The 19,218-nt window shown below is 48.1% G+C and overlaps 1 protein-coding gene across 1 annotated transcript; it reads left to right on the forward strand.

The window, feature by feature from the left end:
* Positions 1–1,374: 1,374 nt before the first annotated feature.
* Positions 1,375–2,316, forward strand: LOC149449657 (olfactory receptor 5AR1-like). The gene has a single exon (XM_089692985.1). The coding sequence runs from the start codon at positions 1,375–1,377 to the stop codon at positions 2,314–2,316; it is 942 nt and encodes a 313-aa protein (XP_089549111.1).
* Positions 2,317–19,218: the final 16,902 nt, after the last annotated feature.

The following is a 19,218-nucleotide window of genomic DNA, read 5'->3' on the forward strand; positions in this document are numbered from 1 at the left end:
ACAAGTGTTTTCAGGTTGGAATCAAGTGGAAGCGTAGTCAAGGAACAAGCCAAAGGTCAATAAAAAGTGTTTTCAGGTTGGGATCAAGTGGAAGCATAGTCAAGGAACAAGCCAAAGGTCAATAACAAGTGATTTTAGGTTGGGATCAAGTGGAAGTGTAGTCAAGGAGCAAGCCAAAGATCAATAACCAGAGGTTTCAGGTTTGGATCAAGTGGAAGTGTAGTCAAGGAACAAGCCAAAGGTCAATAACAAGTGGTTTTAAGTTGGGATCAAGTGGAAGCGTAGTCGAGGAGCAAGCCAAAGATCGGTAACAAGTGGTTTCAGGTTGGGATCAAGTGGAAGTGTAGTCATGGAACAAGCCAAAGATCAGTAACAAGAGGTTTCAGGTTGGGATCAAGTGGAAGCGTAGTCAAAGAACATGGCTACGTCGCGAGATCTGTTATTTTTCCACTTTCTGTAGTTTTCTATACTTGTTGCTGTCCAACAAATGTGTCAGTTTTAAGGGTTGGGGCAAACCATATAATGCGGCCAGGGTGCAGCCAATGGCTACCTTTTATACATGTATACCTATGAAAGGTGAATAAAATTTTTCAAAATCTGCAAACAAAAGCTAAGGAGTGAAGGAGAGGAAGATGTTAAAGTATATGCTACCCCAAGATTTCAGATTCCTGATATGTGTCTGTACTTCTAGGTACTGATTATTAATTAAGGATTTACCCCCTTCATTACCAGGCCATTTTTTGCTATTCAACACTGCGCTACTTTAACTGACAATTGCTCAGTCATGCAACACTGTACCCAAATGAAATTTATATAATTTTTTTTTTCACACAGATAGAACTCTCTTCTGCTGGTATTTCGATAGTTCTTTTTTTTTTTACTTTTTTTGCTATGTAAACAAAGAAATACTAACATATTTGAAAAGTAAAACACGTTTTTCTTTTTCCTGTTTTGATATTTTGCAAATAAATAAACTTTCTTCATAAATTTAGGCCAAAATGTATTCTACTACATTTCTTTGGTAAAAGTAACCCAAATCAGTGTGTGAAAGTTATGGAGTCTACAGACCATGGTATATATACACTATATTGCCAAAAGTATTGGGCCAGCCCTCCAAATCATGTGATTCAGGTGTTCCAATCTCCTCCATGGACACAGGTGTATAAAATCAAGCGCCTAGGCATGCAGACTTCTTCTACAAACATTGGTGAAAGAATGGGTCGTTAACTCTTTTTTTAACTTTTCCTGCTTGTAGCTTTAATTAGGCCTAATGACACCTTTTTTACTTTATGAAAGTACTTTATGTAATCTGTTTGTACATCCTAAACAAAAGTGATGCTTTTTTTAACTATTTCGCAGCACAAGAAAAACCCCATGTATATCCTCAACAAGACTCATATAACTGTGTTTGAATTTTCTGGTCTGTCTAATGATAAAGAAGTTGCCCCTTTCCTTTTTGTATTCTTTTTGCTGGTTTACATAGTGACCATATGTGGAAACGTTGGGATGATGGCAATGGTTCATATCTCGCCCAGCCTCCACACTCCGATGTACTACTTCTTGAGCCATCTCTCTATGGTGGACCTCTTCTACTCTTCAGTTGTTACTCCAAAAATGTTGTCCGACCTTCTTTCAGAAAGGAAACTAATATCATTCATTGGTTGCGCCCTTCAGTTCTTCTTTTTTGCTGCTCTTGCAAGTACTGAGGTCTTTGTGCTCTCGGACATGGCGTACGACCGATATGTCGCCATCTGTCACCCTCTCCACTACGTCTCAGTAATGACTAAAAAGAAATGTCTCAGTCTTGTCATCCTTGCTTTCTCAGTTGGCTTTATACAGTCTTCAGCACAGACTAGCAGTCTATTTAGTCTTACATACTGTAAATCCAACCTCATAGACCACTTCTACTGTGACATCCCTCCACTGCTCAGGTTGTCCTGTTCCGAAACGTATGCATGCAACATTGTCACCCTTTTCTTTGTGTGTTTTTGTAGCCTAAGTTCAATGACGACCATCCTGGTCTCCTACGCCCTAATTTTTTCTTCCATTCTACGGATAAACTCTGCGGCTGGCAGGAGGAAAGCTCTTAGCACCTGCTCCTCACACCTCATGTGTGCGTCCATCTTCTACATTACAGTTTTCTTCACTTACCTTCATCCATCCTCCAGTGCTCTTGAAAAGAAAGACAAAGTGGCTTCTGTCTTCTACACCGTGGTGACTCCAATGCTGAATCCTCTTATCTACAGCTTGAGGAACCAAGAGGTGAAAAAGGCCATCATAAGACTACTGCAGAAAAGTCCCAATAAACATATATGATAGCCTTATACCTGTCAAATTAAACATACCTAGTTCAAGATGTGGCTGACAAAAATCTGTATTGAGGGAAATATGGAGGCCCCCATCCCAAAAACACCAACTTAACTGGCTGTATGAGTACTGGAGCTAGATACAGCCAGAGAACTAGAATGAGGTAGGCAGCCAAAAAATGTTTGCCAAGACAGATTTCCTGGAATGTAAAATAGCAGTATAAAATTGTGTAGATATTCACACTCACCAGCCACTTTATTAGGTAAACCTTGCTAGTGCCAATCAAATATCCCCCACACCAATACACCACCATCACCAGCCTGAACCATTGATACAAGACTAGATGAATCCATGCGTTCATGTTGTTTATGCCAAATTCTGACTCTACTGTCTGAATGTCACAGCTGAAATTGAGACTCATCAGACCAGGCTGCCTTTATCCAATCTTCTATTGACCAATTTTGGTGAGTCTGTGCGAATTGTAGCCTGTTTCCTGTTCTTAGTTGACAGGAGTGACAAAGAGTATGAGGTCTTCTGCTGCTGTAGCCCATCTGCTTCAAGGTTCAATGTGTTGTGCATTCAGAGATGGTATTCTGCCAAAATCAAGTGGTTATTTGCGTTACTGTTGCCTTTCTATCATTTCCAACCAGTCTGCCCATTCTCCTCTGACCTCTGACATCAGCAAGGCATTTTTCTCCACACAACTGCCCCTCACAAGATATTTTCTCTTTTTCAGACCATTCTCTGTAAATCTTAGAGAGGGTTGTGTGCAGGGGCGGACTGACCATTTGGAAACTCGGGCACTGCCCGAGGGCCCAGGGTCAGTAGGGGGCCCCATGAGATGCCCCTGGTACCTTTTTCATAGGCTTTTTTGAGTTTGGGCAAGGACACAGGGGCCCCATGATCCCCTATTGCCCAGGGGCCCCATGTGTTGTCAGTCCGCCCTAGTTGTGTGTAAAAATCCCAGTAGATCAGCAGTTTTTGAAATATTCAGACCAGACTGTTTGGCACCAACAACCATGCCACGTTCAAAGTCACTTAAATCCCATTTCTTCCCCAATCTGGAGCTTAGTTTGAACTTCAGCAAGTCGTCTTCACCATGTCTACATGTCTAAATGCATTGAGTTGCTGCCATGTGATTGGCTGATTAGCAATTTGTGTTACTAAGTCATTGAACAGGTGTAACTAATAAAGTAGCCAGTGAGTGAAGAGGATCAACTTAATTTTGGATATTCCTGTAAATGCACATTAAAGCCCATCCCTGAGAAAATCTTAATTGTTTCTACTCTTTTCACCCCTAGATCCACCCACTCCCCCACTCCTCAGCCATTTTGTTTTGTTAAGTGATACCTTTTATACTCACCTAACGCCATCATCCAGGTCCCTAGTCACGACAGCCTCTGGGAGTGACAATGATGGATCCAACTGATGGATCAGCACTGCAGCAAACCAGTCGCCTCTTCCTGACATCCTCCATCATTGCAATCTTCAGAGACAAGCCAAAAGGAAGAGTCTACATTACCTTGGAGAACCCTCCTCCTTTGCAGGAAAGAAGACTCAGGACCTGGCACACCAAGTGGCTATGGACATACTCCTTGTATATTTAGTATCTAATAGAAAGGAAAACGTAACATATTCCTTGGTCCCGGGACAGCCAGTACTCCTCTTTGCTCCTGAATGAGGGTGGACATCCAGACAAGCACCCACATGACATTTTTTGAAAGCTGACTTGTAAGCACACTTGTGACACAGAGGAGCTTCATGTATGATCCAAGTCCACAGATGCAAGCTGTAATGAAGAGACACGTAGAGGTGATCAGGGAAGGGCACTGGGAAGTGTACAGAGGTCGAGACATCTAGCACTGCAAGCCCACTGGGAGATGAGGGGAGTCGATTCTGACTTCACATACTGTGTCAACACTATCTGGCAATTGCCCCTACTGGAAAACTGTTTGAGGATCTGCACACAAGGAGGGTATTGTGCCCTGATATCTTACTGGATATTTCAGAGAAAACTTTGCAAGTTTTTACTAGTAGTAGAGTCTACTACCATGTTAGCCATTGATCAATTGAGAGAGAGAATGTCCTGTTTTGTTGATCCCAATAAGTGGCTAACTTATGTAGCACTACCCCCTTGAGAGTCGCTGGTTTTGGGTTGCCCAACTTGACATGAAACCTTGACAAGCTTTCTAAATTCTGTACAACAGTGAAGGATCCTTGACTTTCTACTCCCTCCAGAGTGGCATCAGTCTTTTCATCAGTAACACAGTCTCTGTGAGGAGCATTTAGTGCCCTCTAAATGAACCTCTTGGAACCCTATGCTAGAAACTACTGATCCACCTGGCTGTCTTTGAAGATTATCCAGGAGCAAGCGATTCTAGAACAGACTTGCAGCACTGTCCCAGGGAGAACTGGTTGGATATAGCACCTAGCAGCTCTCGCTCTTGTAGACCCCAGGGGGTGTGGAGGTATTCACACTGTCCTTGTGTCCTCTGGTTTTGGATAAACTGCTTTCAGGCTTTTGTTAGGCTGGTTAGATTATGACTCTAAACAATATTTTCCTGAAACAGCCACGTATACACTCACCGGCCACTTTATTAGGTCCACCTGCTCAATTGCTTGGTAACACAAATTGATAATCAGCCAATCACATGGCAGCGACTCAATGCATTTAGACATCTAGACGTGGTGAAGACGACTTGCTGAACTGAGCATCAGAATGGGGAAGAAAGGGGATTTAAGTTACTTTGAACGTGGCATGGTTGTTGGTGCCAGACAGGCTGGTCTGAGTATTTCAAAAACTGCTGATCTCCTGGAATTTTCATGCACAACCATCTCTAGGGTTTACAGACAATGGTCCGAAAAAGAGAAAATATCCAGTGAATGGCAGTTGCGTGGAGGAAAATGCCTTGTTGAGGTCAGAGGAGAATGGGAAGACTGGTTGGAGATGATATAAAGGCAACAGTAACTCAATAACCACTTGTTACAACCAAGGTATGCAGAATAACATCTCTGAATGCACAACATGTTGAACTTTGAAGCAGATGGGCTACAGCAGCAGAAGACCACACCGGGTGCCACTCCTGTCAGCTAAGAACAGGAAACGGAAGATACAATTCACACAGGATCACCAAAATTGGACAATAGAAGATTGGAAAAATATTGCCTGGTCTGCTGAGTCTCAATTACAGCTGTGACATTCAGATGGTAGGGTCAGAATTTGGTGTAAACAACATGAAAGCATGGATCCATCCTGCCTTGTGTCAACAGTTCAGGCTGGTGGTGTCATGGTGTGGTGGATCCATCCTGCCTTGTATCAATGGTTCAGGCTGGTGGTGTCATGGTGTGGTGGATCCATCCTGCCTTGTATCAAAGGTTCAGGCTGGTGGTGGTGGTGTCATGGTGTGGTGGATCCATCCTGCCTTGTATCAACGGTTCAGGCTGGTGGTGTGATGGTGTGGTGGATCCATCCTGCCTTGTATCAACGGTTCAGGCTGGTGGTGGTGGTGTCATGTTGTGGTGGATCCATCCTGCCTTGTATCAACGGTTCAGGCTGGTGGTGGTGTCATGGTGTGGTGGATCCATCCTGCCTTGTATCAACGGTTCAGGCTGGTGGTGGTGGTGTCATGGTGTGGTGGATCCATCCTGCCTTGTATCAACGGTTCAAGCTGGTGGTGGTGTCATGGTGTGGTGGATCCATCCTGCCTTGTATCAATGGTTCAGGCTGGTGGCGGTGGTGTCATGGTGTGGTGGATCCATCCTGCCTTGTATCAACGGTTCAGGCTGGTGGTGGTGGTGTCATGGTGTGGTGGATCCATCCTGCCTTGTATCAACGGTTCAAGCTGGTGGTGGTGTCATGGTGTGGTGGATCCATCCTGCCTTGTATCAATGGTTCAGGCTGGTGGCGGTGGTGTCATGGTGTGGTGGATCCATCCTGCCTTGTATCAACGGTTCAGGCTGGTGGTGGTGGTTTCATGGTGTGGTGGATCCATCCTGCCTTGTATCAACGGTTCAGGCTGGTGGTGTCATGGTGTGGTGGATCCATCCTGCCTTGTATCAACAGTTCAGGCTGGTGGTGGTGTCATGGTGTGGTGGATCCATCCTGCCTTGTATCAACGGTTCAGGCTGGTGGTGGTGGTTTCATGGTGTGATGGATCCATCCTGCCTTGTATCAACGGTTCAGGCTGGTGGTGTCATGGTGTGGTGGATCCATCCTGCCTTGTATCAACAGTTCAGGCTGGTGGTGGTGTCATGGTGTGGTGGATCCATCCTGCCTTGTATCAACGGTTCAGGCTGGTGGTGGTGGTGTCATGGTGTGCTGGATCCATCCTGCCTTGTATCAATGGTTTAGGCTGGTGGTGGTGTAATGGTGTGGGGGAGATTTTCTTGGCACTAGTAAGGCGTACCTAATAAAGTGGCCGTTGAGTGTAAATTCGGGTTCGCTTGTTCTTGCTATTACACCACTCATTTCAGATGATATGGCTAAGTAGACAGGAATTTTGGGAACACACCTTTAGGCACTGAGATTTGGGTGCAACAACAAATTGGCACAAATCGGGGCAAAATTACAAGTCCAATAAGGTATGTATCAACCCAATAACTCAGATGTTAGCCTCGGATTTACTACAAAAAGGGTGACGACTCTTCTGTACCAGCCTAGGCAATAGGTGGGTTTGAGCAAGATTCCTGGAGGCATGTAGAAGCCTGACCTCTGGGGTGATTGATGGGGGAAGTTCTTCTTGGCAAAGCCTGGCTTATGAAAGGCCAGAAGAGTTGCCAAACTGTGATGACTGCTACCTATTTGTGTCATGAGGCAGTTACTTGAGTGGTGAAGGACAAGAGTTCGATCTTGCCTATGTCCAGGTAGGCTCAATATTAGAGCGGCTCTACGATTAAGCCCTGGCTCGTTGAAACGAATCAGACGTACAGTACTGTGCAAAAGTCTTAGGCAGGTATGAAAGAATGCTGTAAATTAAGAATACTTTCAGAAATAGAAGTGTTATTATTTTATTTTTATCAATTAATAAAAAATGAACAGATAAGGAATCCAAATCAAATCCATGTTTGGTGCGACCAAAGCGTTTGTGCATGGTTGAGTCGCTTAGCCTTGTTTCCATGTCCTATGAATGAAAACATAAATAATAAAATTCCACGGTTGAGATGTGTTTTTAATCACAGCCCCCAACCTCAGTAAAAGAGATTTTGGATATTCAAACTTGAAACCCGGATACCCAAAGGACTAAATTTTGAGTGGGACGTCACCCACTTTTATGAATAAGATCATCCTCACAATAGTTTCCTGACTAATCCGTTCTATTCTTAACCCCTTCATGCTGGCGCCTCCCGGCCCTTTAAGAGTTTCGGAAGCCAGGAGGCGGGGCGAGGCTTAGGGTCATGTGACCGCCATGACACGCGGTCACATGATCGGGAAAGGTCCCAATCGAAAGAAGAGATCGGGACCTTTCCGTGAGTACCGGACATGTGTGCTGGGAGCGCGCAGGGCGCGCACTTTCGGCACGTATGTCCTTTTTTAATAGAACGCAAATATGCGGCCGCTCGGCGTCAAGGCCCAGACGCCGGGAGGCCGCACATTTGCGTTCGGCCAGCGTGAAGAGGTTAATAAATATATTCCTAATAAATTTTTTTCATATGTCCTAAATGATGTCCCTGTTGAGGACAGTGGAGTTCTGATTTTAATAGTTTTCATTTTTCACTTTCACATTTTTTCACTCACTTTTTTTTCTTTTTTTCTTTTCTTTTTATTAATTATAATAAATAATTTTTTACCTTTTACATTTCCTTCTTTCGTCAGTTTTTGTTCCTGGTTATATCAATCATGCATGTGTTTGTTTTTTTGCCTTTTTTTCATCTTTTTTATTCTATTTTTTTCACCATCATTTTCCCCTTTTTTCCTTATTTCACTTTATTTTCATCTTATTTTGTTCTTTTTACATATTTTTTTCTTATATACACGGCTCAAAAAAATTAGAGGAGCAATTTGAAAACACATCAGATCTCAATGGGGAAAAAAATCTGCTGGATCTCTATACTGATATGGACGGGGTAATGTATTAGGAATGTAAGGATGCCCCATCGTTGGAGGAAATGAAAATGGTCAACCTACAGGACTGAATTCAAAGACACCCTGAAAATCAAAGTGAAGAAATGATGCAACAGGCGAGTCCATTTTGCTGATGGGTCCAAGGATTTCATCTAAATACCTAATGGCAGTCAGGGTACCATTGTCTAGCCCAGTGGTGGGCAACTGCGGCCCTCCAGCTGTCATGGAACTACATGTCCCATGAGGCATTGAAAGGCTGACAGTTGCATCATGACTCGCAGAGGCATGATGGGACTTGTAGTTGCACAACAGCTGGAGGGCCACAGTTTGCCCATCCCTGGTCTAGCCTGTAAAGGTCTGTGCGTCCCTCCATGGATATGCCTCCCCAGACCATCACTGATCCACCACCAAAGCGGTCATGCTGAACCATGTTACAGGCAGCAGAACGTTCTCCACGGCTTCTCCGGACCCTTTCACGTCTGTCACATGTGCTCAGGGTGAATCTGCTCTCATCTGTGAAAAGCACAGGGGGCCAGTGGTGGACCCGCCAATTCTGGTGTTCAATGGCAAATGCCAATCGAACTCTATGGTGCCGGGCAGTGAGCACAGGGCCCACTAGAGGATGTCGGGCCCTCAGGCCACCCTCATGAAGTCTGTTTCTGATTGTTTGGTCAGAGACATTCACACCAGTGGCCTGCTGGAGGCCATTTTGTAGGGCTCTGGCAGAGCTCATCCTGTTCCTCCTTGCACAAAGGAGCAGATACCGGTCCTGCTGAGGGGTTAAGGACCTTCTACAGCCCTGTCCAGCTATCCTAGAGTAACTGCCTGTCTCCTGGAATCTCCTCCATGCTCTTGAGACTGTGCTGGGAGACACAGCAAACCTTCTGGCAATGGCATGTATTGATGTGCCATCCTGGAGGAGTTGGACTGCCTGTACAACCTCTGTAGGGTCCAGGTATGGCCTCATGGTACTAGTAGTGACACTGACCCTAGCCAAATGTAAAACTAGTGAAAAACAGTCAGAAAGGATGAGTAGGGAAAAAAATGTCAGTGGCCTCCAGCTGTAGAACCATTCCTGTTTTGGGGGTTGTCTCATTGTTGCCAATCTAGTGCACCTGTTGTTACTGATTACCAACCAGCTCTGCTACTTACCTGACCAGATCAATATCCCAGGAGTGTCATTGACTTGATGCTACACTCATTACAAAGTCTTCCTTTCATTTTTTTTGAGCAGTGTATTTTTTTTTCCTTTTTTCTCAGTTTTTCCTCCCCTTCCCTCTTTCGGTATTTTTTCATGCTGATCATCATTTCCTTTATTATTTTCTTTTTTCTTTATCTTTCCCCATCTCACACCCACCTGTCTCACTTTCACAGCCGATGATTCTAATATATTCTTTGGCTCTCTTTTCTCATTTCTCCCTGCACAGTATCACCCCCTCCATAGTAATCACTTGTCCCTGCACAGTATCACCCCCTCCATAGTAATCACTTGTCCCTGCACAGTATCACCCCCTCCATAGTAATCACTTGTCCCTGCACAGTATCACCCCCTCCATAGTAATCACTTGTCTCTGCACAGTATCACCCCCTCCATAGTAATCACTTGTCCCTGCACAGTATCACCCCCTCCATAGTAATCACTTGTCCCTGCACAGTATCACCCCCCTCCATAGTAATCAATTCTCCCTGCACAGTATCACCCCCCTCCATAGTAATCAATTCTCCCTGCACAGTATCACCCCCCTCCATAGTAATCACTTCTCCCTGCACAGTATCACCCCCTCCATAGTAATCACTTCTCCCTGCACAGTATCACCCCCTCCATAGTAATCACTTGTCCCTGCACAGTATCACCCCCCTCCATAGTAATCAATTCTCCCTGCACAGTATCACCCCCCCCCTATAGTAATCACTTCTCTCAGCACAGTATCACCCCCTCCATAGTAATCACTTCTCCCTGCACAGTATCACCCCCCCCCCTCCTATAGTAATCACTTCTCTCTGCAGGGTATTACCCCCCTCCCTAGTAATCACTTCTCCCTATACAGTATTAAATACCAGATTAGCAAACACCTCTCCCTGCAGAGTATTACTCCCCTACATAGTAATCACATCTCCCTGCCCAGTATCATCCCCCTCCATAGTAATCACTCCCCCCCCCTCCATAGTAATCACTTCTCCCCACACAATATCACCCCCTCCATAGTAATCACTTCTCCCTGCACAGTATCACCCCCTCCATAGTAATCACTTCTCCCCACAGAGTGTCAGGGATCTCCACGATCCCCGCCGCGATGGTCCCGGCGCAGTATGCCGCCCTGTGCAGGGACGCGAGCTCTAGGTCCGGGCTGGCCGTGGCGTGCGAGTTCGCGCATGCGCAGTAGAAGCCGCGGCCGCCCGCTGGGCACCAATGGCAGCGCAGGGCGCGATATTTAAACGGCCCTGAGCTGTCATTCGGTGCCTTCTGGTCTTATCCTTATCCTGCATCCTGTATCCTGAACCTGTTTCTAAGTAAGTTGCTGACCCGGATTGTACCTGACCACTGCTGTATTCTCCTGCCCAGACCCTTTCTTTGCCTGACCTCTCTCTTGAATGCCCCCTATTGGATCTGACCTGCTGTTTCTGACCTGGCGTGTAACCCGACTATTCTCTGCCCGCTGCCTTGTACCATACCGTCCTCCCCATTACCGACCCGGCTTGCCTGACTCTGCACTTGCTCAGCCATCCATCCATCCCTCTCAACGGGGTCTCCAGACCTCCTCATATCAGGCTCTCTCCCGTGGGAGCGCCTGGCGAACACCCCTACCACTGACGGGTATCCTCAGTAGGCACGACCTGGTCCTGGGGTACTCCAAGTCCATCCCCACAATCAGGGGCCCTGGTGAACAAGTACTCTGGGACTTAGACTCCGTGCGCTGGGGACGCCTGATTAGTGGAGTGCTAGTGGTGTCGCCGGGCGGTCCCTTACACACAGTATCATATCCCTCCCTAGTAATCACTTCTCCCTGCACAGTATCATCCCCCTCCATAGTAATCACTTCTCCCTGCACAGTATCATCCTCCTCCCTAGTAATCACTTCTCCCTGCACAGTATCATCCCCCTCCATAGTAATCACTTCTCCCTGCACAGTATCATCCTCCTCCCTAGTAATCACTTCTCCCTGCACAGTATCATCCCCCTCCATAGTAATCACTTCTCCCTGCACAGTATCATCCCCCTCCCTAGTAATCACTTCTCCCTGCACAGTATCATCCCCCTCCATAGTAATCACTTCTCCCTGCACAGTATCATCCTCCTCCCTAGTAATCACTTCTCCCTGCACAGTATCATCCTCCTCCCTAGTAATCACTTCTCCCTGCACAGTATCATCCCCCTCCATAGTAATCACTTCTCCCTATACAGTATCACCCCTCTCCCTAGTAATCACTTCTCCCTATACAGTATCACTCACCAGATTAGCAAACAACGTTCCATGCAGAGTATCACCCCCCTCCATAGTAATCACTTCTCCCTGCACAGTATCACCCCCCTCCATAGTAATCACTTCTCCCTATACAGTATCACTCACCAGATTAGCAAACAACGTTCCATGCAGAGTATCACCCCCCTCCATAGTAATCACTTCTCCCTGCACAGTATCACCCCCCTCCATAGTAATCACTTCTCCCTGCACAGAATCACCCCCCTCCATAGTAATCACTTCTCCCTGCACAGTATCATCCCCCTCCATAGTAATCACTTCTCCCTGCACAGTATCACCCCCCCCCCCTCCATAGCAATCACTTCTCCTTGCTCAGTATCACCCCCCCCCCCTCCATAGTAATCACTTCTCCTTGCACAGTATCACCCCCCCCCCTCCATAGTAATCACTTCTCCTTGCACAGTATCACCCCCCTCCATAGTAATCACTTCTCCTTGCACAGTATCACCCCCTCCCCCTCCATAGTAATCACTTCTCCCCGCACAGTATCATCCCCTCCATAGTAATCACTTCTCCCCGCACAGTATCATCCCCTCCATAGTATTCACTTCTCCCTGCACAGTATCACCCCCCTCCATAGTATTTACTTCTCCCTGCACAGTATCACCCCCCTCCATAGTATTCACTTCTCCCTGCACTGTATCATCCCCTCCATAGTATTCACTTCTCCCTGCATAGTATCACTCACCAGATTAGCAAACACATCCCTGCAGAGTATCACTTCTCTCCTTACTGATCATATTTCCATGCAGGCTATCACTACCCCCATTGCAAGCAATCACGTCTTCCTGCAGAGTACCATCCCTCCATTACTGAGCAATTCTTGCAGAGTATCACTCCTCTCCTGACTGATCACTTCTTCCTGTAGAGTATTCCTCCTCCCAGCATGGCTTGTAAGGGAAAATGGTGTCCCCCTTCCTCCTTAGACCTCTATCAGGTAGGACGTGTAAGGAACACATTGGGGCTCAGTGGAGGAAGGCAGATGATGAGGGTCTATGTTGTGTGGTGTACTTCTGACCACCGTCCAGTAGGTAGCAGTATTGCTCCATCTGTACTGGGCTGTCTTGCTCTGGCGGATATAAGATGTAACAATCAGCAACAGAAAGAGAAAAACTTTGTATCTGAAGCAAAGCATGGCGACCTGAGTACAGCCCTAAGCAGCTGCATCTCTTCAGTGATGGTGGTGGGTCAGTGATGGTCTGGGGAGGCCTATCCATGGAGGGATGCACAGACCTCTACAGGCTAGACAATGGCACCCTGACTGCCATTAGGTATTGGGATGAAATCCTTGGACCCATTATCAGACTCTACACTGGTGCAGTGGGTCCTGGGTTCCTCCTGGTGCAGTGGGTCCTGGGTTCCTCCTGGTGCACGACATTGCCCAGGCCTCATGTGGGGAGAGTATGCAGGCAGTTCCTGGAGGATGAACGAATTGATATCATTGAATGGCCCCCACACTCTCCTGACCTAAATCCAATAGAACACCTCTGGGATATTATGTTTCAGTCCATCCGACGCCGCCAGGTTGCACCTCAGACTGTCCAGGAGCTCAGTGATGTCCTGGTCCAGATCTGGGAGGAAATCCCCCAAGACACCATCCGTGGTCTCATTAGGAGCCTCCCCCGATATTGTCAGGCATGCATACAAGCACATGGGGGCCATACAGACTACTGAGGACCATTCTGAGTTGCTGCAATGAGATTTCAGCAAAATGGACTCGTCTGCTGCATCATTTCTTCACTTTGATTTTTGGGGTGTCTTTGAATTCAGTCCTCTGTAGGTCGATCATTTTCATTTCCATCCAACGATGGGGCGTCCTTACGTTCCTAACACATTACCTGTCCATGTCAGTATAGAGATCCAGCAGGAGATTTTTTTTTTCCCCATTGAGATCTGATGAGTTTTCAAAGTGTTCCTTTCATTGTTTTTGAGCCGTGCACATGCAATGGCCCAGAGAAATGTGAGGGTTTCTTCTAGTTCACAGGGCTCTGGCAGGGATGTCCCCAGTGTAAGGTAAACAAGTTTACAAAAAAAAAAAAAGACTCCTCCATGTGTCTAGGACACTGTCCTCATCCCCAGCAAAGACATGGAGGATGTATTATAGGGTCATTATTTTATATAATCCATGTGCAAAGCTCCCAGGAAGCTGTCTTCCTTGAAGGACACACATAGTCCGGGATTCAGAGCGGCTCCTCCCAGTTGGTGAGGTGGAAATACCAGGGCTGTGTACATGGCTGGTTGCTGGATGGTTTGGGATAGGGTGTCCTCTTCCTGAATTTATCGATTTTATATTTCATTGGTTTTATTTTTTAATTTTAAAAAAATCCTTCACTTTTATTGCTATCACAGAAGGGCTGACAAGCATAATGTAAAGGACGGGTTCTCTTTACCTGCCTCCATATCTCCATGTTACATTGGTATTACATTGCTGGAACTGAAGAGGTTAAAAATAAACGATGGCGCACTGAGATTTCAAAAGTCGTCCACTGAAGCCAAGTGAAAGTCTTGTGTGATCAGTGGAAGAAATTTCCCTGGAGGATGCACTGTGTGCCATGTCTAGACGGTCATTGCGGCACTGCTGCAAATATAGGCCCATCAATACACAGGCAGAGGGATGGGAGTGTCAATGGAATTCTACACGAAATTATACATTTACATCACACGGCCTCCACCTCAGTGTGAACCCCCTGCACCCTCCACTCCACCTCATCCCACTATGAACCCCCTGCACCATCCTCCCCACCCCACTTTAAAGCTCTCTGCACCCTCCATTCTCTGCATCCTACTTTTCCAGCCCACTTTGAATCTCCCAGCATCCTTCACTCCACCCCCCCCCCCTGACCCTCCCAACACTCTTTATTCCACCCAACTCTCAACCTTCCAGTATTGTCCACTCCACCTCGCTATATAACCCCCAGTACCATCCACTCCACCTCGCTATATAACCCCCAGTACCATCCACTCCACCTCGCTATATAACCCCCAGTACCATCCACTCCACCTCGCTATATAACCCCCAGTACCATCCACTCCACCTCGCTATATAACCCCCAGTACCGTCCACTCCACCTCAATATAACCCCCAATACCATCCACTCCACCTCACAATAACCCCCAGTACCATCCACTGCACCTCACAATAACCCCCAGTACCATCCACTGCACCTCGCTATATAACTCCCAGTACCGTCCAGCACTCCACCTCACTATAACCCCCAGTACCATCCACTCCACCTCACTATAACCCCCAGTATCATCCTCCACTCCACCTCAGTATAACCCCCAGTACCGTCCACCACTCCACCTCACTATAACCCCCAGTATCGTCCTCCACTCCACCTCGCTATAATCGCCAGTACCATCCACTCCACCTCGCTATATCACCCCCAGTACCATCCACTCCACCTCGCTATAACCCCCAGTACCGTCCACTTCACCTTGTTATAACCCCCAGTACCATCCACTCACCTCGCTATAACCCCCAGTACCGTCCACTTCACCTCGTTATAACTCCCAGTACCATCCACTCCACCTCGCTATAACCCCCAGTACCATCCACTCCACCTCGCTATAACCCCCAGTACCGTCCACCACTCCACCTCGCTATATCACCCCCAGTACCATCCACTCCACCTCGCTATATAACCCCCAGTACCGTCCACTCCACCTCGCTATAACCACCAGTATCATCCACTCCACCTCGCTATATAACCCCCAGTACCATCCACCACTCCATCTCGCTATAACTCCCATTACCGCCCACTCCACCTCGCTATATAACCCCCAGTACCATCCACTCCACCTCGCTATATAACCCCCAGTACCGCCCACTCCACCTCGCTATATAACCCCCAGTACCGTCCACTCCACCTCACTATAACCCCCAGTACTGCCCACTCCACCTCACAATAACCCCCAGTACCGCCCACTCCACCTCACAATAACCCCCAGTACCATCCACTCCACCTCACAATAACCCCCAGTACCATCCACTCCACCTCACAATAACCCCCAGTACCATCCACTCCACCTCACAATAACCCCCAGTACCATCCACTCCACCTCACAATAACCCCCAGTACCATCCACTGCACCTCACTATATAACTCCCAGTACCGTCCACCACTCCACCTCACTATAACCCCCAGTATCGTCCTGCACTCCACCTCGCTATAACCCCCAGTACCATCCACTCCACCTCGTTATAACCCCCAGTACCGTCCACTTCACCTCGTTATAACCCCCAGTACCATCCACTCCACCTCGCTATAACCCCCAGTACCGTCCACTTCACCTCGTTATAACCCCCAGTACCATCCACTCCACCTCACTATAACCCCCAGTACCATCCACTCCACCTCGCTATATAACCCCCAGTACCATCCACTCCACCTCACAATAACTCCCAGTACCATCCACTGCACCTCGCTATATAACTCCCAGTACCGTCCACCACTACACCTCGTTATATAACCCCCAGTACCGTCCACCACTCCACCTCACTATAACCCCCAGTATCGTCCTCCACTCCACCTCGCTATAACCCCCAGTACCATCCACTCCACCTCGCTATAACCCCCAGTACCGTCCACTTCACCTCGTTATAACCCCCAGTACCATCCACTCCACCTCGCTATAACCCCCAGTACCGTCCACTTCACCTCGTTATAACCCCCAGTACCATCCACTCCACCTCGCTATAACCCCCAGTACCGTCCACCACTCCACCCCGCTATATCACCCCCAGTACCATCCACTCCACCTCGCTATAACTCCCAGTACCGTCCACCACTCCACCTCGCTATATAACCCCCAGTATCGTCCACTCCACCTCGCTATAACCCCCAGTACCATCCACTCTACCTCGCTATAACCACCAGTATCATCCACTCCACCTCGCTATATAACCCCCAGTACCATCCACCACTCCATCTCGCTATAACTCTCAGTACCGTCCAATTCCAACTCGCTATAACTCCCATTACCGCCCACTCCACCTCGCTATATAACCCCCAGTACCATCCACTCCACCTCGCTATATAACCCCCAGTACCATCCACTCCACCTCGCTATATAACCCCCAGTACCGCCCACTCCACCTCGCTATATAACCCCATTACCGCCCACTCCACCTCGCTATATAACCCCCAGTACCATCCACTCCACCTCGCTATATAACCCCCAGTACCATCCACTCCACCTCGCTATATAACCCCCAGTACCGCCCACTCCACCTCGCTATATAACCCCCAGTACCGCCCACTCCACCTCGCTATATAACTCCCAGTACCGTCCACTCCACCTCGCTATAACCACCAGTATCATCCACTCCACCTCGCTATATAACCCCCAGTACCATCCACCACTCCATCTCGCTATAACTCTCAGTACCGTCCAATTCCAACTCGCTATAACTCCCATTACCTCCCACTCCACCTCGCTATATAACCCCCAGTACCATCCACTCCACCTCGCTATATAACCCCCAGTACCGCCCACTCCACCTCGCTATATAACCCCCAGTACCATCCACTCCACCTCGCTATATAACCCCCAGTACCATCCACTCCACCTCGCTATATAACCCCCAGTACCGCCCACTCCACCTCGCTATATAACCCCCAGTACCGCCCACTCCACCTCGCTATATAACCCCCAGTACCATCCACTCCACCTCGCTATATAACCCCCAGTACCGTCCACTCCACCTCAATATAACCCCCAGTACCATCCACTCCACCTCACAATAACCCCCAGTACCATCCACTCCACCTCGCTATATAACTCCCAGTACCGTCCACCACTCCACCTCACTATAACCCCCAGTATCGTCCACCACTCCACCTCAGTATAACCCCCAGTACCATCCACCACTCCACCTCACTATAACCCCCAGTATCGTCCTCCACTCCACCTCGCTATAACCCCCAGTACCATCCACTCCACCTCGCTATAACCCTCAGTACCGTCCACTTCACCTTGTTATAACCCCCAGTACCATCCACTCCACCTCGCTATAACCCCCAGTACCGTCCACCACTCCACCTCTCTATATCACCCCCAGAACCATCCACTCCACCTCGCTATAACTCCCAGTACCGTCCACCACTCCACCTCGCTATATAACCCCCAGTACCGTCCACTCCACCTCGCTATAACCACCAGTATCATCCACTCCACCTCGCTATATAACCCCCAGTACCATCCACCACTCCATCTCGCTATAACTCTCAGTACCGTCCAATTCCAACTCGCTATAACTCCCATTACCGCCCACTCCACCTCGCTATATAACCCCCAGTACCATCCACTCCACCTCGCTATATAACCCCCAGTACCGCCCACTCCACCTCGCTATATAACCCCCAGTACCGTCCACTCCACCTCACTATAACCCCCAGTACCATCCACTCCACCTCACAATAACCCCCAGTACCACTCCACTCCACCTCACAATAACCCCCAGTACCATCCACTGCACCTCACTATATAACTCCCAGTACCGTCCACCACTCCACCTCACTATAACCCCCAGTACCATCCACTCCACCTCACAATAACCCCCAGTACCATCCACTCCACCTCACAATAACCCCCAGTACCATCCACTGCACCTCACTATATAACTCCCAGTACCGTCCACCACTCCACCTCGCTATAACCCCCAGTACCATCCACTCCACCTCGTTATAACCCCCAGTACCATCCACTCCACCTCGCTATAACCCCCAGTACCGTCCACTTCACCTCGTTATAACCCCCAGTACCATCCACTCCACCTCACTATAACCCCCAGTACCATCCACTCCACCTCGCTATATAACCCCCAGTACCATCCACTCCACCTCACAATAACTCCCAGTACCATCCACTGCACCTCGCTATATAACTCCCAGTACCGTCCACCACTCCACCTCGTTATATAACCCCCAGTACCGTCCACCACTCCACCTCACTATAACCCCCAGTATCGTCCTCCACTCCACCTCGCTATAACCCCCAGTACCATCCACTCCACCTCGCTATAACCCCCAGTACCATCCACTCCACCTCGCTATAACCCCCAGTACCATCCACTCCACCTCGCTATAACCCCCAGTACCGTCCACCACTCCACCCCGCTATATCACCCCCAGTACCATCCACTCCACCTCGCTATAACTCCCAGTACCGTCCACTCCACCTCGCTATAACTCCCAGTACCGTCCACTCCACCTCGCTATAACCCCCAGTACCATCCACTCTACCTCGCTATAACCACCAGTATCATCCACTCCACCTCGCTATATAACCCCCAGTACCATCCACCACTCCATCTCGCTATAACTCTCAGTACCGTCCAATTCCAACTCGCTATAACTCCCATTA

This window comes from Staurois parvus, unplaced genomic scaffold (assembly GCF_062004578.1).
Source record: "Staurois parvus isolate SC_StPar_1 unplaced genomic scaffold, SC_StPar_1.0 ptg000609l, whole genome shotgun sequence".
Classification (NCBI taxonomy): domain Eukaryota; kingdom Metazoa; phylum Chordata; class Amphibia; order Anura; family Ranidae; genus Staurois; species Staurois parvus.